The sequence below is a fragment of the Aquarana catesbeiana genome, linkage group LG04, assembly GCF_042186555.1.
Source record: "Aquarana catesbeiana isolate 2022-GZ linkage group LG04, ASM4218655v1, whole genome shotgun sequence".
Classification (NCBI taxonomy): domain Eukaryota; kingdom Metazoa; phylum Chordata; class Amphibia; order Anura; family Ranidae; genus Aquarana; species Aquarana catesbeiana.
The window spans coordinates 621,686,723-621,714,543 of NC_133327.1; the positions used below are offsets into that span (position 1 = coordinate 621,686,723).

General features: G+C 40.3%; 1 protein-coding gene across 1 annotated transcript in view; it reads left to right on the forward strand.

The window, feature by feature from the left end:
- TLR5 (toll like receptor 5) overlaps positions 1-27,103 on the forward strand; it is a 73,232-nt gene extending 46,129 nt beyond the window's left edge. Inside the window, exon 3 of the mRNA XM_073628312.1 lies at positions 16,892-27,103. Coding sequence (XP_073484413.1) covers positions 16,892-19,493 — 2,602 coding nt within the window. The 3' untranslated portion in view covers positions 19,494-27,103. The remainder of the gene's footprint in view (positions 1-16,891) is intronic.
- The last annotated feature ends 718 nt before the right edge of the window (positions 27,104-27,821 follow it).

Consider the following 27,821-nt stretch of genomic DNA (forward strand, 5'->3'; position numbering starts at 1 on the left):
ATGATATTTTCTACTTTTTGTTATAAAAAAAATCCAAAAAACTCAATTTTAGTCATACATTTAGGCCAAAATGTATTCGGCCACATGTCTTTGGTAAAAAAAATGTCAATAAGTGTATATTTATTGGTTTGCGCAAAAGTTATAGCGTCTACAAGCTAGGTTACATTTTCTGGAATTTACACAGCTTTTAGTTTATGACTGCCTGTCATTTCTTGAGGTGCTAAAATGGCAGGGCAGTACAAACCCCCCCCCAAATGACCCCATTTTGGGAAGTAGACACCCCATGGAAATTGCTGAGAGGCATGTTGAGCTCATTGAATATTAATTTTTTTTGTCCCAAGTGATTGAATAATGACAAAAAAAAAAAAATTACAAAAAGATGTCACTAAATGATATATTGCTCACACAGGCCATGGGCATATGTGGAATTGCACCCCAAAATACATTCAGCTGCTTCTCCTGAGTATGGGGATACCACATGTGTGGGACTTTTTGGAAGCCTAGCCGCGTACGGGGCCCCGAAAACCAATCACCGCCTTCAGGATTTCTAAGGGCATAAATTTTTGATTTCACTCCTCACTACCTATCACAGTTTTGAAGGCCATAAAATGCCCAGATGGCACAACCCCCCCCCCCCCCCCCAAATGACCCAATTTTGGAAAGTAGACACCCCAAGCTATTTGCCGAGAGGCATGTTGAGTCCATGGAATATTTTATATTTTGACACGAGTTGCGGGAAAGTGACAATTTTTTTTTTTTTTTTGCACAAAGTTGTCACTAAATGATATATTGCTCACACAGGTCATGGGCATATGTGGAATTGCACCCCAAAATACATTTAGCTGCTTCTCCTGAGTATGGGGATACCACATGTGTGGGACTTTTTGGGAGCCTAGCCGCGTACGGGGCCCCGAAAACCAATCTCTGCCTTCAGGATTTCTAAGGGTATAAATTTTTGATTTCACTCTTCACTGCCTATCACAGTTTCAGAGGCCATGGAATGCCCAGGTGGCACAAAACCCCCCCAAATGACCCCATTTTGGAAAGTAGACACCCCAAGCTATTTGCTGAGAGGCATGGTGAGTATTTTTCAGCTCTCATTTGTTTTTGAAAATGAAGAAAGACAAGAAAAAACATTTTTTTTTTTTTTTCAATTTTCAAAACTTTGTGACAAAAAGTGAGGTTTGCAAAATACTCACTATACCTCTCAGCAAACAGCTTGGGGTGTCTACTTTCCAAAATAGGGTCATTTGGGGGGGGGGGGTTGTGCCACCTGGGCATTCCATTGCCTCCGAAACTGTGATAGGCAGTGAAGAGTGAAATCAAAAAATTATGCCCTTAGAAATCCTGAAGGCGGTGCTTGGTTTTCGGGGTCCCGTACGCGGCTAGGCTCCCAAAAAGTCTCACACGTGTGGTATCCCCGTACTCAGGAGAAGCAACAGAATGTATTTTGGGGTGTAATTTCACATATTCTAATGGCATGTTTGAGCAATATATCATTTAGTGACAACTTTGTGCAAAAAAAAAAAAAATGTGTCACTTTCCCACAACTTGTGTCACAATATAAAATATTCCATGGACTCGACATGACTCTCAGCAAATAGCTTGGGTTGTCTACTATCCAAAATGGGGTCATTTGGGGGGGGGGGGGGGGGGTTGAACTGTCCTGGCATTTTATGCACAAAATTTAGAAGCTTATGTCACACATCACCCACTCTTCTAACCACTTGAAGACAAAGCCCTTTCTGACACTTTTTGTTTACATGAAAAAATTATTTTTTTTTTGCAAGAAAATTACTTTGAACCCCCAAACATTATATATTTTTTTAAAGCAAATGCCCTACAGATTAAAATGGTGGGTGTTTAATTTTTTTTTTTTCACACAGTATTTGCGCAGCGATTTTTCAAATGCATTTTTTGGGGAAAAAACACACTTTTTTAAATTTTAATGCACTAAAACACACTATATTGCCCAAATGTTTGATGAAATAAAAAAGATGATCTTAGGCCGAGTACATGGATACCAAACATGACATGCTTTAAAACTGCGCACAAACGTGCAGTGGCAACAAAATAAATACATTTTTAAAAGCCTTTACAGGTTACCACTTTAGATTTACAGAGGAGGTCTACTGCTAAAATTACTGCCCTCGATCTGACCTTCGTGGCGATACCTCACATGCATGGTGCAATTGCTGTTTACATTTGACGCCAAACCAACGCTTGCGTTCGCCTTAGCGCAAGAGCAGGGGGGGACAGGGGTGCTTTTTTTTTTTTTTTTTAACCTGAAAAGCAAACATGATAAAACATAATAACAATAAAACATTGCAGAATAGAATACAGTAAAAAAGAGCAGAACAATAGAGAGAATAGAGAGAGAGAGAACAATAAAACGATAACTATTTTTTTTTTATTTTATATATTTTATTTTTTTTTACACTTTTTTTTGTAACTAACTTTTATAACTGTAACCGGTTCCAGGTTTGGGTCTCTCAAAATGCGATGGCATCTTGGGAGACCCTGTGAAAGTGTGCCTAGTCTGTGCAATGCTGTACCCTACGCTAATACTCAACTAGTGAATGGTAGCGTTCAAAACATTCACCAATGCAAAGACCAGGATTGTCAGGACAGGAGGGACAATAATAGTGGGTGTCACGCCTATATCCGCGCTTGCTGCAGACACAACATCTTTTTTGGGGGGGTTAGTTGGGTAGGGGTACTCGGGAGGACATAAAGAAAATGCCTCTCATGCAGCTGACTGCATTTGGTTGGGGATGTGAATGGGGGAATTACGGGCGCTGCAGAAGCGGTGGGTTCCCAATTAGGATTGGCGAATGCTGCAGGAAGGGCACTATGGGCACAATGGGCCTGTGTTTGTCTTCTTGGTGGCAGCGGGACACTACTTGTGCTTGCCACCTCACCAGCTTGAACTGCACTTATGGGACTCGCCACGTCACCAAGTGTTACTGCAGTGCTGGTTTGACTACGACCGGGGTGTACTAGGCCGCTGGTGCTTGCCAGTTCACCAAAACGCTACCAAAAAAACTGTTAGCGATCGCAGGGATCAGGTCTGACTCTGCGAACGCTGCAGTTATGCGTTTAGTGTTTTGTAAGTGACAATGATCGATCGATACTGCACTTGGGTGGGCTGGGCTTGGCCGGGCGGAGGGGCAAAACGCAGGTGCTAGCAGGTATCTGGGCTGATCCCGCTAACACTGCGTTTTTGGGAACCCTAAACTGCTGGGAACGCTAGTATAGATCTGATCGGATCAGATATTGATCCGATCAGATACTATACCACTAAGGGAGGCATATGCTGCATATGTGGGTGTTAGCGGTACTGGCGCTAACCTGACGCTGCCTGGGGCGACGCATATCACCGCCGGGCGATCAGGGGGCTAAACCTTTATTCGGTAATAAACGGCGGGTGCCCTGACAGTATAAAAAATAAACGAACTAACCAGCGTCACCCGTAACAGTTATACGGTGATCAGTGGTGAAAAGGTTAACTAGGGGGCAATCAAGGGGTTAAAACATTTATTAGGTAGTATATGGGGGTCCCTGTCGCTATAAAACGCTGACAGTGAACCTAAATATTTACCTCCCTAACTAGCGTCACCAGTGACACTAATACAGCGATCAGAAAAATGATCGCTTAGCGACACTGGCGACAGGGGGTGATCAAGGGGTTAAAACTTTATTAGGGGGGTTAGGGGGGTACCCTAGACCTAATGGGGGCTAACCCTAACTGCCCTAACACAGTAACTGTCACAAACTGACACCATGCAGTAATCAGAAAAAAAAAAAAAATTGCTTGGTGTCAGTGTGACGGGGTGGGGGGGGGGGGGGTAGGGGTGATCGGGGGGGGATTGGGGGGGATCGGGGGTGTAATGTATGCCTGGCATGTTCTACTGTGTGTGTGTGTGTTGTGCACTCACATTACAGTCTTCTCTCCTCGGCGCCGGAAAGGAAAATGCCGAGCCAAGGAGAGATGACATCATTTCCTCTGCCTCTGTGTACAATACAGAGGCAGGGAAATGATTAGATTGGCCAGGAGCGCTCGCGAGGGGGGGGCCACGAATGGATGGCCTCCCCCTTACCACCGATCGCCGGGGAGGATTTGCCGACCGCCGCAGGCACCGGAGGAGACCCCCCACCCGCGGGCAGGCAAGGACGTACCTGTAAGCCCTTTTGCCTGCCCGTGCCATTCTGCCGACGTACATCGTCGTGCGGCGGTCGGCAACTGGGTTAAAGTCAGCAGCTGCAGTATTTGTAGCTGCTGACTTTTAAAAAAAATTTCGGCGGAACTCCGCTTTAAAGCGGAGCTTCAGTTGTTTTTTTCATCTTTCTATCTATTAAATGTTCTGCCCTTGTTGTTTTGACTTTGGATAGTAAAACATTTTTTTTCTGCCTGTAAATATCTTTATACAGCCCACTTCCTGTTTCTTGTCTGGTCATTATCCTAGGCTTATGACATCATGCACAGCTCTCTCTCTCACTCTCACGAGAGTTTGCCAGGAAGGGAGGGGGATGAGTCATAGGAGGACCAATGAGAGCTGCAGAGCTGGAGGTGTGTAAATCCAGGAAGTGAACAGGCAGCGGCTTTAGCTGCCCACAGTTAAAATGGATGCAGCCAGACTCAGTGGAGGGAGATTTCTGCAGCATATTTGGCAAGTACAGAATCATAGTATATATAAAATAATATGCAAAGTGATTGGAGGAAAGCTTCAGAATGGCAAAGATGTTTTTATTACAAATTATGTGAGCAGACTGCAGTTTCTCTTTAAATGTTATTAACATATATTATAGTATATTAACAATGCAGACCACCTTTTGACGACATGCTATTAAACTGAACTCCATTTCGATTTATAGACATTTCCATTTCGTAGTTGTGTATAGGAACACATTTGAACCCTTTGATCGCCTCTGATGTTAACCCCTTCCCTGCCAGTGTCATTAGTACAGTGACAGTGCATATTTTTATTACTGCTCACTGTAATAATGTCACTGGTTCCCACAAAGTGTCAAAAGTGTCAGTTATTATCCGATTTGTCCGCAATATAGCAGTCCCGCTATAAGTCGCTGATCCCTGCCATTACTAGTAAATAAAAAACTCCATAAATATATCCCATAGTTTGTAGACGCTGTAACTTTTGCACAAACCAATCAATATATGCTTATTGGGATTTTACCTACCAAAAAATATGTAGCGGAATACATATTGGCCTAAATTAGTGAAGAAATTAAATTTATTACATTTTTTATTGGATGTGTTTTAGAGCAGAAAGTAAAAAATATTGTTTTTTTTTTAAAGTTGTCATTGGTTTTTGTTTATAGTGCAAAAAATAAAACCCACAGAGGTGACCCAATACCACCAAAAGAAAGCTCTATTTGTGGGAAAAAAAGGACATAAATGTTATTTGGGTACAGTGTCTCCCGACCGCATAATTCTCAGTTAAAGCAACGCAGTGCAGTATCATAAAAAATGGCCTCGCCAGGAAGGGGGGTAAATCTTCTGGAGGTGAAGTGGTTAAGGTGGGCTTCCAGCCCACCCAAAACAAATGAGCTGCCTCAACGTACAGAAATCTGCTTGTTGCAAAATACATAATGTGAATGAGTCCTTAAAGTGGTTCTAAAGTGAAGACAGTAAAGTCTAAAAACAGACCCGGTGGTTGTATTGTGCCCCCCGCCCCCCACCTAGCTCTGTAAATTTCTCAATCCAGTCCTGTGCCTGTCTGCAGGGGCGCTCTCCCCGCTCTCACAGTACGCAGAGGCAGCAGCAGCTGCTGTCAATCAAATCCTGGGAGCAGGGGGCAGGGCTAACCATGCTGTGTGTGGCAGGGGACCCCAGAAGAGGAGGTTTGGGCTGCTCTGTGCAATACCACTGCACAGAGCAGATACATATAACACGTTTATTATTTTAGAAAAAAAAAACATTTGAATTTTAAACCTATTTTTATTATAACTTGATAAAATAAATAATTCACAGTCCAAATAAAATATAAAGGGTTCCATTGGTAAGCTAATTCTTGTAATTTGGCAGAGGGTGATACATAAAGCCTTGTCCTCCTAGCATTGTGGGGAAGAGATGAGATCATTCGGTGCTTCGGATCTCACATCTCTTGCATAGGAGAAAACGTACATTTGTTTAATTTAGTACACAGATTTACTATGGTCACTTACCATCCAATGCTGAAACTGATATAAAAAAGAAGTCGTATCTCGGCCCTATGTCTCATTTTGTTTTGTCTTTTAATCACTTTCTTTATCCAGTTTTATTGGGTGTGGCTGAGGCTTTTCCAGTTTTATAAACCTCCATCCAGCATATTACAATTCTCTTAATCAGGGGTGCTCAACCTTTTGAAAAACAGGGGCCACTTAAAGGGTTTGGTAACCAGTATCAGGCAACAATGAAGTTTTTCCATCCCCCAAACTGCAGAGGTAAGCGAGCCCTTTTGTCCTGAGCCCACTTTAAGGCTGCTTTCACACTAATGCGCTGCAGTTTATCGGCATGCACCTGCAGCTTTCTTGCGGGTTAGCTGCACTGAGGCATAGACTTCTATTACATCTTGCAGGTGTGGTGCACTTTATAAAAGCGCACCAAAACTCCTGCATTTAGGAGTTTTGGTGCGCTTTCAAAAAGTGCACCAAACCCGCAGGTTAGGCAGTGTATGTGATATTTGATACACTGACCTTTTTCTCTTCCAGCTTCTGCTGGCATCGCTGTTCAGGCTGCTAGAAAAGGTCCCAGGCAAAGTGCTCTTGGCATCCCTCCACCTGGGACAGGAGGCGGCGCTACAGAGGAATCATCAGCTTTTGCGGCTCCTGCTACCTCCGCAGCCACCTACTTCCTTCACTACTGATGCCGGTGTTCTGACGAGAAGTGTCCCCCCATCGGATAGTGTCCGCCCAGTACTGCGCAGGCGCAGTGCTTGTGCAGTACGGAGGACAAGGAGATGCCGAAAGTCTCCGAAGTTGACCAGCTGACTATCAGCTGTACACGGCGCTAGGGCACTTAATAGTCAACGCTTTGTAACAGGGCCCCTCGCGGGCTCGCTTTGCTCGCCACGCTTCGGGCACGGCCTCGCTGCACTCGGCATATTTTTATTCTAACTCTATGTCCACTTGGATAGTGGGGCATGAACCTGGACTCAGGGCAGAATAAGTGCAAAGGCGCCGTGTACAGCTGACGATCAGCTGTTCAACTTCGGAGACTTTTGGTGTCTCATTTGTCCCCCGTACTGCGCCTGCGCAGTACAGGGCGGACACTATCCGATGGGGAACAGTATTCGACAAGACACCGGCTCCATACACTTTCATGCTCTGGGATCAACCCATTGATCACGATCTGGGCTGGCCGACTCGCCACCCCAGAGCATGGGCATGCGCTTCCCTGGTTTGAGGTCGCGGGCCACATCCAAAGGCTCCGCGTGCAGGCCACGGGTTGAGTACCCCTGCTCTAGACCTTTGTCGTTCCCCCCCCCCCCCCCAACACATAACTATTCCCCTGTGTTTTTCTCAGTAAGTTTTTGCCAAAAATCAATTTCCAACATTTTCTGGTTTCAGAATTTCTGGTTTTCTGGTTTCAGAATCTGCAACACTTATGCCGCGTACACACGGTCGGAATTTCCGACAACAAATGTTCGATGTGAGCTTGTTGTCGGAAATTCCCGACCGTGTGTAGGCTCCATCGGACATTTTCCGTTGGAGTTTCCGACAAACAAAATTTGAGATCTGGATCTGAAATTTTCCGACAACAAAACCCGTTGTCGTAAATTCCGATCGTGTGTACACAATTCCGACGCACAAAGTTCCACGCAGAGCCGCACTGGCTATTGAACTTCATTTTTCTCGGCTCGTCGTACGTGTTGTACATCACCGCGTTCTTGACGTTCGGAATTTCCGACAACATTTGTGTGACCGTGTGTATGCAAGACAAGTTTGAGCCAACATCCTTCGGAAAAAAATCCACGGTTTTGTTGTTGAAAAATCCTATTGTGTGTACAGGGCATTAGTTTGGGGACATTGGGGGACATTCTTATCTTTTATGGTCAGCTCCTGACAGACTTCTTAGAGGGATAAGGGATACTGCAATGCAGACCATTGAAATCTAATTATAATTATAAATCTATTCACAGTGGCTCTTAGCGTCACACAAAGCAGATCTATCTGAACTTTCCGATGTTAGTACAGTGATCTTCTATTGAACCGGCCGATGCCTCCCGACATTCGACCCATGTGTACTAGGCTTTAAACAGCCCATAGATGAGTCTTTTTTTTTTTTTCAACCATGCTCTCGCTGAGCCTTTGTACAGTGGGAAGACTTTCCTGCTGCCAGAATTCACTGATCATTGCTACTGGCTAAAGCCTGCAGCACTGATTGAGTGGCAAAACTAACATCCACCCTTGCCCATACATGGTTTGAAGTTTGGCGATGCAATGGATAGGCACTGTGGCACGCACTGCGCATACGCGAGCCGCGTTGTGAATGGCCGCACAATCTTCTGGGACCTGTGACGTGTCCCAGAAGATTGCAGGGAGAGAAGGGGGAGATTAGAACTTCCTTCCGGCACTGCAGAGCATCGGGAGGAAGTGGGAGCTGGATGCCTCTAAAAAGAGGGTATCCGCTCCCCTCCCCCCCCCAAAAAAATGACATGCCAAATGTGGCATGTCGGGGGGTCACCATCACTGAAAGCGGAAAATCCATTTTTGGGTGGAACTCCACTTTAAATATCTGGGAATAAAATTGACACCTGCCCTTAAATTACTTTACAAAGCTAATTATATTCCTCCACTCAACTCTGTTAAGAATGAATTAAACTCTAAGGTCTAAGACTCTTTCATGGGTAGGGATAAACATAGTAAAAATGGGAATCCTATCCAAGATATTATACTAATTTCAGATGCTCCCAATATATCTCCCACAGGTATTCTTTAGGACATTACGTTCCCTCCTGGCAAGGTTTATGTGGGGTAAAGGGCAACCCATATTGACCAAAGCAAAAATAGAAGGTGGCCTGGCAGTGCCAGATTTCAGACAGTACTCCCTGGGTGTAATAATATCTCAGATAGTAAATTAGGCATGGAGTAAGCTATCGATAAGCGGGGTTAATATGGAAAAATTCAGAGCAATGCACTGTTGGAAAGGTTGATTTGGATACCACACCAATTTTAAGAGCTTAATAAAGATACCAACCCACTTATAATAAATACACTTAAGCATAGGTGTGCGCAGCCTATTGAATTAGGGTGTGCACCTCAAAGTTCCAACACATATGCCTTTATGACACATTAACCAGCCTCTTCCCCACTCGTCATCCTAAAACAATGGGGGGGGGAGCAGGTACAGCACACCGGGGGACCTGGGCAGCAGAAAGAAAAGGAACTGGGACAAGAGGGGTGGCATACATTGGTACCAATCCCCTGTATTTTCCTCCTGTGGCAGCTGAATATCGGCTAGAGGAAGAGGAGGAGAAGCCTACTTTCAGCTGCTGCAGAAGAAAATACAGATTGGTCCCTTAATTTCCACTCCAGCCGCCTACCCTGTCCATGTTCTGGGGGTCGGCAAGTAAAGATCGCTTCTTACCTTTCACCTGCCCACAATTGATGGGTTGCCAACTCCAGGATTAGGGTGTGCCCAGGCAAACCTGGCACACCCCTTGCGCATGCCTATGCACTTAAGGTATGTGACACAATACATAAACAATATCCTTGGCAGTATAACTCACCACTATTTTACTTCTCACTGACACTAATTATTTTACTCCATGGAAAATAAAATATTGGATGGAATGGGGACATTGAAAGAAAGGGGGCACATTGAGATTAAAAGATGTAATACTAGGGTCTGTACAAAAATGGGGACGTACGCCATTAGATGAATGGAGACATGGGAAAATATGCCATTTTATTGCCGATACGTGCAGGAGGAAATTTACTCCCCCTGGAGAGATTATTTAATTCACAAATCTATTTTTGTGGGGGAAAAAAATAGCAAATAAATAAAAAATAATATACCGTATACAATTGCGACACAAGTCATTTTGTAATTGAATGTTATTAAAAATTACCTTTCCTTTTTAATCTGCAGCTCTGTCATTTTCTGAAAATACGATGCAATGTGGCTACCTGGAGGCATTCTGCATACAGAGTGTGTTCAGAAGGCCCCCCGAAACAGCATTTCCTGCTTGTGTGATTGGCTCACCAATTTTCCCAGAAGTCTGCACTAAGATACAAGTCAGATTTCTAGCATCTCCTGCAACAAAAATTTAATTTTTGGTGAGAAGCTTTGAATAGGAAATCACGGCTAAAGGGATGCAGACCCTGCAGGTGCACAGCTGATCAATATTTATGAAACCACTCCCATTAGACTCACTTAGCACAGGGGCACAGAGAAACAAACAGGAATTTCTTTAGAATAACAAAAGGTAGGAATCCGCAACAATGTTTGTTAAAATCCTTGTAATGTACATACATCACCCAGAAGGGAATGTTTTTTTATCAACAAAAGTGGGGTTACTCTTTAAATCATTGTATCTCCCGAATGTATGGTATACTTACAACACAGGCTGAACCCAAAGAACCACTTTAACACTTTAGGAGAGGCAAATATTTAAAATACTGAATTTGTCACATATTTTATCAATAGATCCTAAAATATCTGACACAAACTAAACTTTTGGCTAGGTGGTATATAATCCCAAAAAGGACCCAGTCAGGAAAATCACCACTCTGTCGGAGGGGTTGTAACCTCCAAGGAAAACTAGCGCACATGTGGTGGAATTGTCCTAAAATACAAACGTTTTGGAAAGAAATTGGACAAAATATTGTAATATAACAGGAATGCGCATGCATATAAAAGCCTGGGCATGTTTGTTCCATCATACAGACACTTCAGTGGCACAGTATAAGAGATTACCAATTCTTCACTTAAATCGGACCTTCAGCCATTTTTTCAACTTTCCATCTATTAAATCTTCTGCCCTTGTCATGCGACACTGTACCTAAACAAAATTGATGTCCTTTTTTCCCCACAAATAGAGCTTTCTTTTGGTGGCATTTGATCACCTCTGCGGTTTTTATTTTTTGCGCTATAAACAAAAAAAAGAGCGACAATTTTGAAAAAAAAAAACAATATTTTTTACTTTTTGCTATAATAAATATCCCCAAAATAGTTTTTTTAAAGAAAATGTCTTCATCAGTTTAAGCCGATATATTTTCTTCTACATATTTTTGTTAAAAAAATCGCAATAAGCTTATATTGATTGGTTTGCACAAAAGTTATAGCGTCTACAAACTATGGGAAAGATTTAGACCCCTTTCACACTGGAGGGGTTTTTCAGGCGCTTTAGCGCTAAAAATAGCGTCTATAAAGCACCTGAAAAAAGCCCCATCTGCAATCCGGGCTTTCACACTGGGGTGCTGTGCTGGCAGGACGTCAAAAAAAGTCCTGCAAGCAGCTTCTTTGCAGCGCTTTAGGAGCGGTGAATGCACTGCTCCTAAAGTGCCCCTGCCCATTGAAATCAATAGGCAGCGCCGCCAAAGCGCCTTGGCACCGGCAATTTGCAGGCGGGGTTAAAAGCGCCCGATAGCACCCGAAAAGCACCGCAAAAACGGCGGTTAAGTGCTGCTAAAACTAGCGGCGCTTTACTGCCGATGCCCGGGCTCTGGCAGTGTGAAAGGGCTCTTATGGCATTTTTATTATTTTTTACTAGTAATGGCGGTGATCTGCGATTTTTAGCAGTACTGCGACATTGCAGCAGACAGATCGGACACTTTTGACATTTTTGGGACCATTGACATTTATACTGCGATCAGAGCTATAAAAATTCCTGTGTAAATGTCACTGGCAGGGAAGGTGTTAACACTAGGGGGCGATCAAGGGGTTAAATGTGTTACCTGGTTAGTGTTTCTAACTGTATGGGGATAGGACTGACTGGGGGAGGAGACAGATCATTGTTCCTACTTACTAGGAACAAAGGATATATCTCCTCTCCCCTGACAGAACAGGGATTTGTGTGTTTACACACACAAATCCCCGTTCTAGCTCTCGCTCCTGCAACCTCGGGTGGCCGGCTGCGATCGCACATTGGGCTCCCCCCCGGAGGCTCTTAAAGGAGAAAACGTACCTGTACCGCGATTCACAGGAACGTGCCACTTTGCCGACGTATATCGGCGTGAGCCGGTCGGCAAAAGGTTAATTCTGATTTTCCGAATTTTTGAATTTCGAATTTTCGGAATACGGAAATTCAGAAATTCGAAAATTCGAAAATCTGAAAAAAGAAAGAAAATCAGTAAAATTCAAAATAATAACTAATAATAACTAACTATTAAATTATAGGTATTGGAATTTCCTTTCAAATTTGGCTGTTTGTGAACGTAACGAATACAAATGTATCTGAAGTTACGAATTATCCGAAATAACGAATGCCGCATCTAAACAAATGGAATGGAACAAATTAATAATAAATATTAATAAAAAGGTTCTAATATTATTATTTATTATTATTAGATCGTTACGTTCCATTCGTTTAGATACGGCATTCATTATTTCAGATAATACGTTCACTAACAGCCAAATTTGAAAGGAAATTCCAATACCTATAATTTAATATTTATTATTAGTTAGTTATTATTTCGAATTTTCAGATTTTCATTCTTTTGAATGTTCAGATTTTCATTCTTATTTTTGGATTTTCAAATATCCAAATTTTAGAATTTTCAAATTTCCTAATTTAGAATTTTCGAAATTTCGATTTTCCGAACTTCCGATTTTCCAAATTTCCGAAATTTTACAATTTCCGAAATTTTGCAAATTTCGAATTTCCGCATTTCCGAAATTTTGAATTTCCGCAAAATTCCGAACTTTCCAAGATTCCGAATTTTCGCAAAATTCGGAAATTCGAAATTCTGGAAATTTGAAAATTTACAAATTTGTCAAAATTCGTTTAAAAAATGAATTCGGAACTAAACGAATTGCACATGTCTAATCTTCAATGTAGCTGAGGAGAGCAGCACCCGGTCTGTAATCAGTGCAGTGCAATCTGGTCCTCCCACTGACCATATAAACAAGAAATGTCCAAAGGATTGCTGCACTTAAAAATGTATTGATCCGAAAAATGTAAGCAATTACATGGTATGATGTTCAGAGATTTCCGTTTCGGGCTTACAAGCTTACGCCCTTCATCAGATTAGAACACATCTAACATTTCAAACACATTCATGAGAACTTTTTCATGATACATTTTCAAAGTGGTCACATATGGAATCAATTTTGTGGTATATGGCTAATTATTACAATTGTTTTCCTTCATTGATTGGTTTTTCAAACCACTAATACAGAAATGGTTAACCAAACAGACATTCCTCTCATTATTCCATCAAGAACCTTCATTTTGTTAATCTGTCAGGAAAGATGTGTGTATATAATATGTAATATATCACCATCTAAACATCCAGATATAATTGCATAATAATTCTCAGCAGTATTAACTATCATAATCACATAAATAAATCTAAATCCGTGTTCAATCCCTTTGGGGCAACAGTATTAAGAAAATGTATCCAATAAACTTCACGTTTTTTTAAATCAGTTCCCGGTCACCTCCTCTCGTATTCTTACTTATACCTTCCAACACCATATATTTTAATTGGGAAATCAAATGTCCGTTATCTAAAAAATGTTTAGCTTGTGGTAGTTGTACTACTCTATCCCTATTCGAACATTTATGTCTAGCTGACCTTTTGAGTTGTTTCACCAATATAAAGTAACCCGCACAGGCACATTATAGCGCAAGTCACATATGAAGATTGGCAAGTATAATAACCTTTGATTGGGATATTAAAACCTCTATGGGGATGTGATACTGTGTGTTTTTTTTCTTTAATTATAGAATTACATTGTACACATGATAAACAGGGATATGACCCTGTATTACCTGGTCTTAAAAATGTTATATTAGGGTTGGAAGGGAAGTATTGATCTGATTTAACCAAACGGTCTCTCAAAGTTCTACCTTTCCCATGGGTTAGGAAGAATAGGAGAGGAGGTGACTGGGAACTGATTGAAAAAAAAAGTGAAGTTTATTGGATACATTTTCTTAATACTGTTGCCCCAAAGGGATCGAACATGGATTTAGATTTAGATTTATTCGTGTGATTATGATAGTTAATACTGCTGAGAATTATTATGTAATTCTAGTGCCTTGCAAAAGTATTCACCCCCTTGGCTTTTTACCTATGTTGTTACATTACAGCCTTTAGTTCAATGTTTTTTTAATCTGAATTATATGTGATGGATCAGAACACATATACATAAAGCAATTTTTCAGAAATAAAAAACTGATATTTGACATGTGCATATGTATTCACCCCCTTTGTTATGAAGCCCATAAAAAGCTCTGGTGCAACCAATTACCTTCAGAAGTCACATAATTAGTGAAATTATTTCCACCTGTGTGCAATCTAAGTGTGACATGATCTGTCATTACATATGCACACCTTTTTGAAAGGCCCCAGAGGCTGCAACACCCAAGCAAGAGGCACCACTAACCAAACACTGCCATGAAGACCAAGGAACTCTCCAAACAAGTAAGGGACAATGTTGTTGAGAAGTACAAGTCAGGGTTAGGTTATAAAAAAATATCCAAATCTTTGATTATCCCTAGGAGCACCATCAAATCTATCATAACCAAATGGAAAGAACATGGCACAACAGCAAACCTGCCAAGAGACGGCCGCACAACAAAACTCACGGACCAGGCAAGGAGGGCATTAATCAGAGAGACAGCACAGAGACCTAAGGTAACCCTGGGAGAGCTGCAGAGTTCCACAGCAAAAACTGGAATATCTGTACATACTGTAGGACAACAATAAGCCGTACGCTGCATAGAGTTGGGCTTTATGGCAGAGTGGCCAGAAGAAAGGCTCTACAAAGTATTGAATTTGGGGGGGTGAATAGTTATGCACATTGACTTTTTCTGTTATTTTGTCCTATTTGTTGTTTGCTTCACAATAAAAAAAAAAAAATCTTCAAAGTTGTGGGCATGTTCTGTATATTAAATGATGCAAATCCTTAAACAATCCATGTTAATTCCAGGTTGTGAGGCAATAAAACATGAAAAATGCCAAGGGGGTGAATACTTTTGCAAAGCACTTTATATCCGGATGTTTAGATGGTGATATATTATATATATATATGAAAACAAAAGTAAACTGCGCTTGTGTAAACGTATTAAACTTGTGTTTAGCAGCTCCACTGACGTGAGATATGATCACATAAATAATGAATGTATAGCAAAAGTGTTGCTCTAAACAAAAATATAAATATATTAATATACATATAAATATAAATATTATATATATATACATTTTTCTTGGCAGATTAACAAAATGAAGGTTCTTGATGGACTAATGAGAGGAATGTCTGGTTAACCATTCCTGTATTAGTGGTTTGAAAAAACAATCAATGAAGGAATACAATTGTACTAATTAGCCATTTAACACAAAATTGGTTACATATGTGACTACTTTGAAAATGTTTAAATTCTCATGAATGTGCTTGTAATGTTAGATGTGTTCTGATCTGATGAAGGGCGTAAGCTTGTAAGCCCGAAATGTAAATCTCTGAACATCATACTATGTAATTGCTTGAATTTTTCGGATCAATACATTTTTAAGTACAGCAATCCTTTGGACTTTTCTTTCATATATATATATATATATATATATATATATATATATATATATATATATATGAAAGAAAATTCCAAAGGATTGCTGTACTTAAAAATGTATTGATCCGAAAAATTCAATATATTCATATATATATACACGAAATGATGGGGCAGACTAGATGGCCGTCACTCTTCTATGTTTCTATGTTCAGCTTGGCATGGAGCTACAGTCAGCATTAGGGCACATTCACACCTGTGAATGCACCCTGCTGGCAAATACCGGCGAGAACCCCAGTAGGTTCCCACGATTAGCTGGGTTTCTTGCATTTATTTGTCTGCAGGGTGCATTTACAGGTGTGAATGCACCCTTAAGAGAAAAACAATGTTCTTTTTATTTCTCTACCAGAGCTCAAATCAGAGCGGAACAAAGCATGACATGAAATTGGTATTGAAAAAGAAAAAAAATCTTTTCTTATTCAATTTTGTTTGAAGATATCTCTTTTTTAGGGCCTCATGCACACTAGGCATAAAAAATACTGCTTATAGAGGCGTTTACCATTTTTTCTTTCAGCCTTTAGAAGCAACTCTATGTTAGCCTATGTATCCATGCACATTTGGGCGTTTACAGGCATATTTGTAGAGCAAAATTTGTGAGAGGAGTTTTCGGGGCAGAAAGAAATGCTTGATGAGCCTAAATGACATTTAGGCGTGTCAAGAGTTTTTTAAGTGTAAATTTTTTCTAGTGTTTTGGGGAAAAATGCTTATAAACGGAAACGCACCCAAACGCGTGTACAATATGCTCCATATGAGCGTTTTTTTTCTGCCAGCAGTATCTGCATTTTCTTCTGCTGCCTAGTGTGCATGGACCCTTAAATATACTTAAAAAATAATAAAGTTTTAACACTGCCAGTCATTTTTAAGTAATGCAGTAGTCTCTTTGTCCTTTCGTGTACATTTTCTTTTAACTCTTTCAGTGATGCTACAAATCCTCTGCACATGGGAGATTGTTTTAAAGCAGCTCCAGCCCAAAACATTTAAAAGCCTTTTTAAAAGATTAAATAAAAAAGGAGACTTATGTTTTCAGTGAAAATATGCTCAATGGGTTAAATGAAAAAGTACTCTTTTACTAAATCACCTCCCAAAATGATTTTATTATCATTCATCATAGTTACTGCCATTGTGAAGTGTTTTAACTATCTTTTTCTGTTGTATAGGTACGTCATGTTCTACCACATAGCCCTTCTACTTGGTGCACCACTCCTTGTCTTCAGCAATGAGAAACGCTGCAAGACTGTTGGATTTAATGTCTTTCTTAGTTTCTGTAATTTCACTCAAATTCCCTACCTGGCAAACTACACAAAATATGCTGATTTAGGTTACAATTACATCCAGGAATTAAATTCCCTGTCATTTCCACTTCTGGAGGAAATGCTTGTCCTGCTTCTTGTCGGCCAGGAAACTAAAAAGCTTACAATACAGAAGAACAGCTTCAGAAATTTGCCAAACCTCCTTACTTTAGATTTGTCCTATAATGTAATGCTGGTATTGGATCAAGATGCATTTGCTGGCTTGTCACAACTCAACAGTCTTTTCTTAACCTATAACAATTTAACCAGCTCCATTCTGGAAAATGACTATTTTAAGGACCTACTTTATTTGGAAGCATTGCAGCTGTCCGACAATCAGATAACATATCTCAAACCCAACCCCTTGTTTTATCGTTTGCACAACTTCAATATACTAAGCTTAAAAGACAACAAAATATCCAGACTTTGTGAGGGAGATCTTCACAGCTTTGAGCTGAAGACTTTCACTCTCTTTGATCTTTCAAGAAATAAGCTAGGTTGGGCAGAAATCAGTGACTGGAGCAAGTGTGGAAATCCTTTCCGGAAAATTAATTTTAACGTATTAGCCATTTCTGGAAATGGTTTCAATGATCAAATATTGAAATCACTGATAAATGCTATAAATGGAACCAAAATACAACAGTTAGAACTTAGTTCTCACACAATGGGTCCTGGATTTGGCTTCCAGAACCTCAGGGATCCAGATAACTCAACTTTTGCAGGTTTGGTCAACAGTGACATTCAGGCTCTGAACATATCAAGAGGATTAATCTTTTCTCTGAAGCCCCTTTTGTTTGCAAAACTGTCCACCTTGCGAAATCTGGACCTCTCAAGAAATAAAATAAATCGTATTGAACAAAATGCCTTTCAAGGACTGTACCAACTTTTTTTTCTATATCTTTCAAGTAATTTATTGGGCGAAATATACGATCATACGTTTAATGGCCTCACAAGCGTACTTGAAATCCACTTAAATGATAATCATATAGGGCCAATCCAACAAGACGCTTTTAAGAACCTTCTAGATTTAAACTATGTAGACCTGCGAGGCAATGCCATTCTATCCATAATATTTTGCGAAAGAATAAAGTTTCTACATTTTCTAAATCTGAAAGAGAACAAGCTAAAAGAAATCGACACCAATGAATTAAAAGCTGAGGTAATTAACTTATCAGAGAATCAATTGGTAGACCTTGGAGTATTGTACAAGGTTCTACAGAACACCAAGCTTATTGGCATCTCCTTAAAACAAAATCGATTGTCTAACTGTTATCCCCACTACAATATCCCACCAAACAATTCCCTCTTACATCTGGATCTTTCTAACAATATGATACAATTAATTTGGATAAATGGGCAGTGCCTTGACATGTTTCATAATCTTTCTGCTCTTCAGTATTTGTATCTCTCCAACAACCATCTCCAGTTTCTTCCAGATGGCCTTTTTATGGAACTGACCTCTCTCGAATTCCTTAACTTGTCATCTAACTTTTTAAGACATCTAACACCTGGCGCTTTCCCAGAGAGCCTGATAACTTTAGATATTTCAAGGAACCAGCTACTTTCACCAAACCCAGAGATTTTTTTCACTTTGAAGAATCTTACTATTGGCTTTAACCAATTTGTTTGTGACTGCACCCTTGTAAATTTTTTAATATGGTTAAACCAAACTAACACTACCGTGAAAGATTCTCCTGATATTTTTTGTGCCTATCCTGAACCTTTTATGTACGTGTCTCTTTATAGTATGACATATGAAGACTGTGATGAAGAAAATTTGTTAAGGCATCTTAGGTTTTCCTTGTTTGTTTTTACCTCTATTGCCCTTGCAATCTTTTTGACCTCTGTCATTACGTACAAACACTTTCGAGGGGTTTTCTTTGGTCTCTATAGGAGCATGGTATTCTCTCTGCTTGAAGAAAAAATCCAAGAAGAAAAAATACACAAATACGATGCCTATTTGTGTTACACTCAAAAGGATTTCCACTGGGTGGAAAATGTCTTTCTAAAAAACCTGGATTCTGAGTACTGTGAAAGGAACCGATTCAATCTGTGTTTTGAGGAAAGAAACTTTATTCCTGGGGAAGATCATATTGTAAATATTCGCGATGCTATCTGGAGCAGCAAGAAGACCGTTTGTATTGTGACAAAGCAATTTTTAAAGGATGGGTGGTGTGTGGAAGCATTTAATTATGCTCAAAGTCGCTATTTTACCGATCTGAAGGATGTACTTATCATGGTGGTGGTTGGGTCACTCTCAGACTACCAACTAAGAAAATTCAAACCAATACAGACTTACATACAAAGGTGTCAGTATTTGAAATGGCCAGAGGACTACCAGGACATAGACTGGTTTCTAAGTAGACTTTCCTACAAAATATTGAAGGATGAAAAAGTAGACAACAAAGAGGTCAAAGTTTCATCAGTGACATCTACGATAGAGCTACAGCAAATAGTAGCAGTTTCCTGAGTTGCTCCATTATGAACCCATGTTGCTGACTAGCTCATAAAACTAGCATCTAAGGTAAGGTAGGCTTAAAAGCTTACAGGCTGCAGGCCCCAAATGTTACCTTAGCAAGGTAAACCCAAAAAGCGGCTTGTGGTTAAAGTACTTTTGAATCTGTGCATCAATTTTTACCACTGCAACTTAAATGCCCCAACCCCAGCCTACTCAGTACTCTACTGTATTTTAGTGCAAACAAAGGTGTACCACTGAGCAGTCACTTAAGTGTACCGAAGAGCACCAGGCATCAAATGTCTGAAGATCTACATGTTCACCCATGTGCATGAGTACTGAAACCTATCATTCATAAAAGCAAAATGATGCAGGATATGAAACGTTGTGACTCAGTTGTTCAACAATCTGATATTATGGAGTAAAAACAACAGAAGTTATTTCCCAAGAGCTCAAGAGCTTTACCCCTAAGGCCCATATCACACTTACAACCCAAAGGTTTGCTGAAATGTGCAGAGAGAAAACTCAACTCGCCAGCTGAATGAGCAAGGCATCAACTGCCTCCCACCTAAAATGTTGCAGAATGAAAGTCACTGGTAAAACAGTGACACCTTACTCATCCAGCCAGCGAGAAAGTGGCGCATGCAAGCAGGTGTTCATTTTATCTCCCTACTGTGTTCTCCATAATGACTCTGCTGCTGTTGGGTTCTTAAAACATGGATAAACAGGAAGCGTGTCCAATCAATTGGTAAAAAAGTTGATTTAATGGTTCATAATGAGTCAAATAAAACAGCCAATGCGTTTGTGGGTCCTTCATCGGGGCCTAAAATCAAATAGTAGAATGTAGCACATGGGAAAATGTTTGCTAGATGATTCTATAAAGGTCTAATTTTTGACAGATCCGGAAAGTAAGTGAGGTGCACCAGTACTAGTGGCAGTAACAGTAAAGTTATTTAAAATGTAACGTGTTTTGGTGGCCAAACAACTCCCTCTCAGCTACATCAAAGTATGAATATATACAAAAATTGTTAATATTATTATTAATTTAAATGCATAAGAAATCTGAAATTGAAGTTTAAGAAACACTTGGATAAATAATGGATGATAATGAGAGAAAAATAATATATTAGAGCAAATTCTCAAATGCAAACTAGTAACTGAAAACTAAGTGTGCTACTAAAGCATATACAGGTATCTAAAAGAAAAACATATTGAAGAAACTGCTATACTTCAAATAGTGTTGCTAATCTCAGCAAAAACATGTAGCAAAAAAGTAGAATTCTGCCACTGTTATGACCGAATGATAAAAACATATTTTGATCAAACTGATAATATAAAAAAAAAATTGTACTTAAACCATATTTGCAAAACTTAATGGCCAGATTTCTCCCAGTGTTTAAAGTGGTACTAAAGGCAAAATCAAAAATGACATCTACAATGCAGTCTATCAACAACATTAACAAAGCAGTCCCCCCCCGTAACACGTTTTTTTACCTGCTGATTCTGCTGTTATTTTCCAGCATGCTTTACCAGACCAAGCTGTGCAGCAAAAATGGAAGTTAGAGGGTTCAGACAAACCATTTAACACTGACAGGGGTGCTTACAATGGTCAGCTTTTATTAATTTATTTAAATCCTTTATACCAAAAGAAAAGAAAAATGTCTAACTGCTTAAAAAGTGTTAGCTGGAGTTAGGATTTAATTACGGTAGTCACTTATGGAAAGTCCATCTAAACATACTAGTCCATCTAAGTCCATCAAACACTACCTTCTCCAGCTAGTGCTGATGTCCAAGGGTGACCCCAATGCTCCTCAGCAGTTGGGGGAGCCACTCTAAGAGAGAAATTATGTTACTGTCCAGATCACTAGGTGAAACTAAACAATGAAAAGTAAAAAAAGAAACCGGATGCAGCTACCACATCTAAGGATTGGTAAATTGCAGTATATAAACATTTCGTTTTGGGGTTTACTACTGCTTTAAGTGAATATTTACATCTTCCTTTTCTGGCTGTCCTCATTTTCCTTTTTTCCTGTTCTGGCTCTCCGCATGTCGGCAATCCTGGAGGGTCAATTCCATCTCTTGACACGCTAGAAAAACCCCTCAGAATAGAAAATCTTGAGGTTTGTCCATCCCCCGATAGCCCATGACCACATACTCTCCCAAGTACACAGGAACTTTTCATCTGTGATGGACTAATGCCTCACCTGCTTGCTCGACTGTCTAGGACGGTTCAGTTCAAGCACAGCAGGAATAATTTCCATCCCCCAGCTGGTTGCCTGTTCCCTGCTCCCCCCTGCTTGAGCCTCCAAGCGGCTGACACACGGCGGTACCACCTTGACAGACTTGGTTAATCTGTGATACGGCATCCTCTGTGGTGGTGCCCAGTGTGTCAGTAAACTTGCTGTCCGGACGATTTTGTTTCATGCTTCTTGTATGTGTCTATGGTTTTGTTCTATGTCAGCAAGCTTGTCATGCCATGCACAAGTGGTTTTAGGTGTACCCTACCTGGGTGTTAATGTATACTAAGACCTATGTTTTTAGGTGGTACATTTTTTGATAATTAATAAATGATTTATACTTTTTCGCATTACAGCTGTCCACACTCTTTGTCACTATTTCAGCCTACTTGGTTCCCCACTCTAAGAGACAATTTTTTCTTTTTTTTGATACCCCTCAGAATAGCATACATTTTTGCTTCAAATACCGCCCCTCCCCCATCCCCCCCAAACCCAAGGAGGGCAAACTGGGCTTAGCCCTGGTCTCTCTTTCCAGAGCACTCAAGTTGTGCACCTCAAACATAGAGGCTTCCCTGGATTTGGGTATTCCTAGGGACCCTAATATCGAGTCTTTGGAAGAATTAAAGAGAATTTCTGATTTCATGGCAGAAGCATCTTTTGATTTAGTTCGTCTCTCAGAGAGAATTCTGGTCTATTCAGTTAAGGGCTGTTGAGTTGTGTGTTGTGTGCAGCAGTGTTCGGCAGACACTGCCTCCAAGTGTGCAGTTCCTTTTTCCAGCAAGGTTCTGTTTGGGCAGGATTGGATGAATTAGGAGGGTACTGAGGGCTATTTGAGCCTCTTCCTGCAGGCAGCAGTCCTTTAGTTCCTCCAGATATGATGTAAAAGGGTACCCCGCGCTGCCTGGACTAGTGGTAGCAGCTAACACAACAAACAGATAATTTTGTTATAATCACAAGAGTGTTCCTCCAGGAAATCACGGGATCAGTACAGAGAGCCTAGATCGTGTAACGGTGATGTAACATGTCTGTCTACTGTTTGCAAAGCCATATCAACCTTCAGAGCCAAATCCTAATATTCTAAATCCCCAGCATTAAAGAGGTCCAGCTTGGAGAACCTGTTAGCTCAGCTAGGCTTCCTATTAGGCTTTGTCCACTCCTCCAATAATTCCTTGATCTAAATTAAATGGTGGGTAACTCCTTTTTAAGGGAAGGGAAATACTTCCTCTACTTTAAAGGTGGATCTACAGTATCTTATTACTAACCGACAGCCTCCTTGATTGCTGTCACATATAAAGAACAAAACCAAAATCAAAGACTCCAGTTCCTCCTCTTCAATGCTCTGGTCATGATCTGAAGAAATCTTGCAATGTCTCCTGCCACCTGCGTGGATCCTTTTCCTTTGTCACTGATTCCTTGAGGACATAGTCCTCCATATTAGCCTCAATCACCGGCTTAATAAACAACCTATCCCCCCGACATTTAGCGTCTCAATTTCCTGCTGCCTCCTTCAGGCAAATTTGACACAATAGCTTGGTAGGAAGGGCCTCAGCACCACAGGTTCAGCAGAAGTCCACTGATGGTCTCTTGGGTGATGACTGCCTGAGTAAGCAATTGGAGCAAAATTTTGAGGAGTTTGCCTAGTGAATTAAGGGGCGTACTTCACTCTATGGGTATGCCGACATGAGGAGAGCCAGGAAAAGCAAATATGTTTGAACCCATTATATTAGCATAAACACAAATGAAAAAGTGACTTCACAACTGGTAAAGGGAACGTAAAAGTGGCTTACCTTAAAATCAAGTAGTAGCTTAAGTGGACTCAAGGGACAGCCTTTGCTAGGCTGATTTGTGTAAATTAAAAGTGTAATACATCTGTAAGTTAAAAAGCTTGTAAAAGTATAGTAAGGTTGAAAGCAATACAAAATAAATATGGTAGTGATAGTTCTCATCAGCAGCAGAATCATAAGTGTGGTAACAGCCAAAGACCTTCCTGTTAAATGACTAAAATCCACTTTACAGTATAGAAAATAATTGTTACAATTATACAGGTACAGGGCCTTTTTAAAAATGAGGGAAGTCCTAACTTTTTACACAAATGTTACAGATGCTACTGAAGGACACAGCAGACCACCCAGGTTTAACCTAAAATGGTTGTTTTTCTGGAAGGATTGTATACCAATACATATAAATACAACCACATATGTGTCCAGTACTGCATCTGTCTTGTTCATGTTACATAAACATTAATAAATTGTACTAGTTCATTTTTAATATGTGCAATGTGTTTTAGCTTTACCAGTCCATTAAAAAGACACTCGAATAACCTGTCACTTACCCTCTATTCACTTCATAGTTTACCTTGACCTTATCCTTAGTTCAAAAGCTATAATGTTTTTTGTTATTTAAGAAAAATTGTACTGTCATGATATACATGTGAAAAAAGAAATATAATCTATCTAGCTTGTTGAACCATGCACAGCAGTTTACGGTCCTAATATATCTTCTATCCATTACATTTTTTTAAATCATATCTAATATATATATACCTATATTACCAAAAGTATTGGGACGCCTACCTTTAATGGCATCCCAGTCTTAGTCCGTAGGTTTCAATATTGAGTTGGCCCTTTGCAACTATAACAGCTTCAACTCTTCTGGGAAGGCTGTCCACAAGGTTTAGGAGTGTGTCTATGGGAATGTTTGACCATTCTTAGAGAAGCGCATTGATGAGGTCAGGCACTGATGTGGACGAGAAGGCCTGGCTCGCAGTCTCCGCTCTAATTCATCCCAAAGGTGTTCTATCGGGTTGAGGTTAGAATTCTGTGCAGGCCAGTCAAGTTCCTTCACCCCAAACTCGTCCATCCATGTCTTTATGGACCTTGCTTTGTGCACTGGTCCAAATCATTTGGTGGAGGGAGGATTATGGTGCTGGGTTGTGTGGCCCCTCAGGGGTTGGGCTTGGCCCCTTATTTCCAGTGAAGGGAACTCTTAAGGCATCAGCATACCAATATGACTGCCCACCAGTGCACAAAGCAAGGTCTACCTACTCACAGGACAAAATGGTCATGTGCCAGAGAATTTAAGTTTACAAGTTTCAAGATCATTTGGAGTAACAGGGGTAGGCTAGACATTTTTGAAGTTATACACTTGGAAATTAATAAATAATAATGCCAAAATTAATGAATGAAATGATACAGGTCATACATGATGGGAGGCTGGAGATAAAGGTGTTATGTGCAAATGTGGAGGATAAGGGAGTTGAAGGGTTTAATATACAGGCAACATACACTCCAGAGATAAACGTCTACTTCCCTGCAGTTTTTTTTTACAATAAGTCAGTAGGGAGGTGGTTAAAACAGACTTGTCACTAACCTGGGCCATCCAAATCAAACCAAAACACATAAGGGAAAAAAATATTAGTATTTACCTTCAGTGAAAACAGGATATCATGAAGTTCCTGCTTCTTTTAGCTGTTTTTATCTCCAGATCTTCTAATCTGTTTGATATGGAGTTTTCACTTAAGGTGACCATCAACCTTTCCCTTGTTTATCTGTTCAAACTGAATCTATGATGGTAAAAATGTATAGTTCTTCATGATATGTCCAGTTTGCAATGATAAAAATTGAAATGAAATTTTAGCTTTTCCCTTAGTTTTAGCCTGATATAGAAATTGCAAATTTGAAATAATAGAGGATTCAACAGTTTAGGAAGGAGGAGTGGTAAATAGTGGTGTTTTTCAATGAAAAAGCTTACCTTAAAAGTAAAAGAAATAACCCTGTGACATTGGAAGGGTTTGCAGTAATGGAGGTGATGGGCATCTCAAAGTTTGGCTTCCCTCTATCTTTTAAGCCCTATAGTGTGCGCCACCTTCCCCTTTCCGAAAAACACACATATTGTGCACAGCACCCCCAGGGAGCGGAGGACTGACTGACTTTCACGTGCTGCACTGCATAGTTGGTGAAGCCACCAGAGAGAGACAGAAGCAGGCAGAGAACCCAGAAATTACAGTTTCTGCCTCCTCTCTCTGCATGTCCCTGCAAAGGTGGCAAGGGGGTCCAAAGTGGAAGCAGTGATGGAGTATGCATTGGCAGACTTGCTAGCTGGAAAAAAGGTGAACTGTCTGGGATGCTGGAGTGCAGTGTCAGGGGTGCCAGCAGGATAGATGTTTTAGAATCATGGGTGCAGTGGGTAATAGTCCTGGGAGGCTGGAAGGTTCAGAGTCAAGGGTGTAGAGGGCTTAGTGGGTAAGGGTGCTGGGAGGCAGGAAGGTTTAGAGTAAGGGGTGTAATGGTAGGGGTGCTGATAGGCAGAGAGGTTCAGAGTCGGGAGTGAAGTTGTAGGGGTGCTAAGTGGCAGGAAGATGCTTTGTCGGGATGCAGAGTGCAAGTAAGAGAAGGAACCCTACTCTCTGTACGGAAGCAGTGACCTCTTTGCAGATGTCTGATTTGCCTCCCGCTGAGTCAAAAATACTTCTCTCCAATCAGTAGGACACTATATTGTGCTGATTGGAAAACTGTAGCTTTGACTTAACAGGGGACGTATTGGATATCTGCAGAGAGGTCACTGCTTCCATACAAAGAGTAGGGGTCCTTCTCTACAGCATGCTGGCAGGGGATAAGCTTTTCTACTCAGGCTGTTGCTGATTACTAGAGAAAACAAAGTAAGACTTTGCATTCTTTGCTGGCATGGGACAGGCTTCTTTACTCAGACGATGGCTGCTTTCTAAAGATAATAAACTGTTAGACTGCATACTTTTTGTTTTGGTGCACCTAAAATGTATTCAGCTAATTTAAACTAAAATTTCAATTAGGCTTTATCACAACCGTTTATTTTTCCTGAGTCCTTCCTGCAATATAGTTTTATGTTGATCCTGCTAGTAGGGCGAGTATTTTTCCATTTCCTAATAGGGTGACAGCACTGTTCATTCCATAGTAAATCGTAGAGCAGTATTGTCACCCTATCGGCAAGGCAATCCTAGATTGACATGTAGCTTTGCAGTGTGGAGATCTTCATTTTCAGCCCACAAAACCAAGTAAAGTGAATATGGTGGGCAGCAAATAGAATATGGAATTCCACCAAAGAGATGCTTCTGCAGAGGTCACCAGTAGATTTAAGCATCTTCTGGGGTTTCATCGTGTTAGATTCCACCCAAAACTGTAGACACGCAGTTGTTGACAGGTGTTATCTTTTATAAAGAAACAAATTATAACATTTGCAGTATTTGTCCTTTAAAAGTCTTCCCCATCTTAATATATGATATGTTTGTCTAATGTACATTGAAGAAAGCAACCCTTGTATATAGTTTTATGGACATTACATTTGAAATATACTGTATTTATTATAACATAGCTGATTTTAATATTGAAAAAAATAAAACATTTTTAAAGCGTCCGTTTATTTCATTACATCTGTTTATTTTAAAGGAGAAAAAAAGTGTCAGCTATGACCTTTGGTAGATTTGTTGGTATTACTTTCCTAGAACCTGCACAAACCTAATCTGGAAAAAAATATTATGTAATTGGATAATATGGCACTCTCCAGCAAGATAAAAAGTCTGGATGAGATTCAAACTAAAGTGTACCTGTGTCCAGGCAATAGACATTAAAGTTATTACATAATGTTACCAAGCAGTAAAAAAGATTTAAAGTGATTGTAAAGGTTCATTTTTGTTTTTTTTGTATTATACTCACCTGCTCTGTGCAAGGGTTTTGCACAGAGCAGCCCCGATCCTCCTTTTCTGGGGTACCCCGGTGGCGCTCCTGGCCCCTCCTCTTCATCAAGAATGCACCCTCTTCATCCTCTTCATATTTACATTTGGAATCTATTGCTGTGAACCTACATCATGCACCATTTATATTATTAGTATTTGATTCCTTAAGAAGAAGATCTGTTGCGCTAAACCTAGTAAATTATAATTTATAAAAAGCTGCTAGCACTATATTGCTGGATACAATAAGAAAGGTAGAGGGTAAGAGGTGCAGCGCTAGTAAATGGTAATAATAAACAATGAGTTCATCATATGATAATTCTAATTAATTAATAGGTTATGTAGTCCATCAAGAAGAATTCAGAAATCCATCAGAAAAAGCTGAGGGAGAGCCGTCACCAA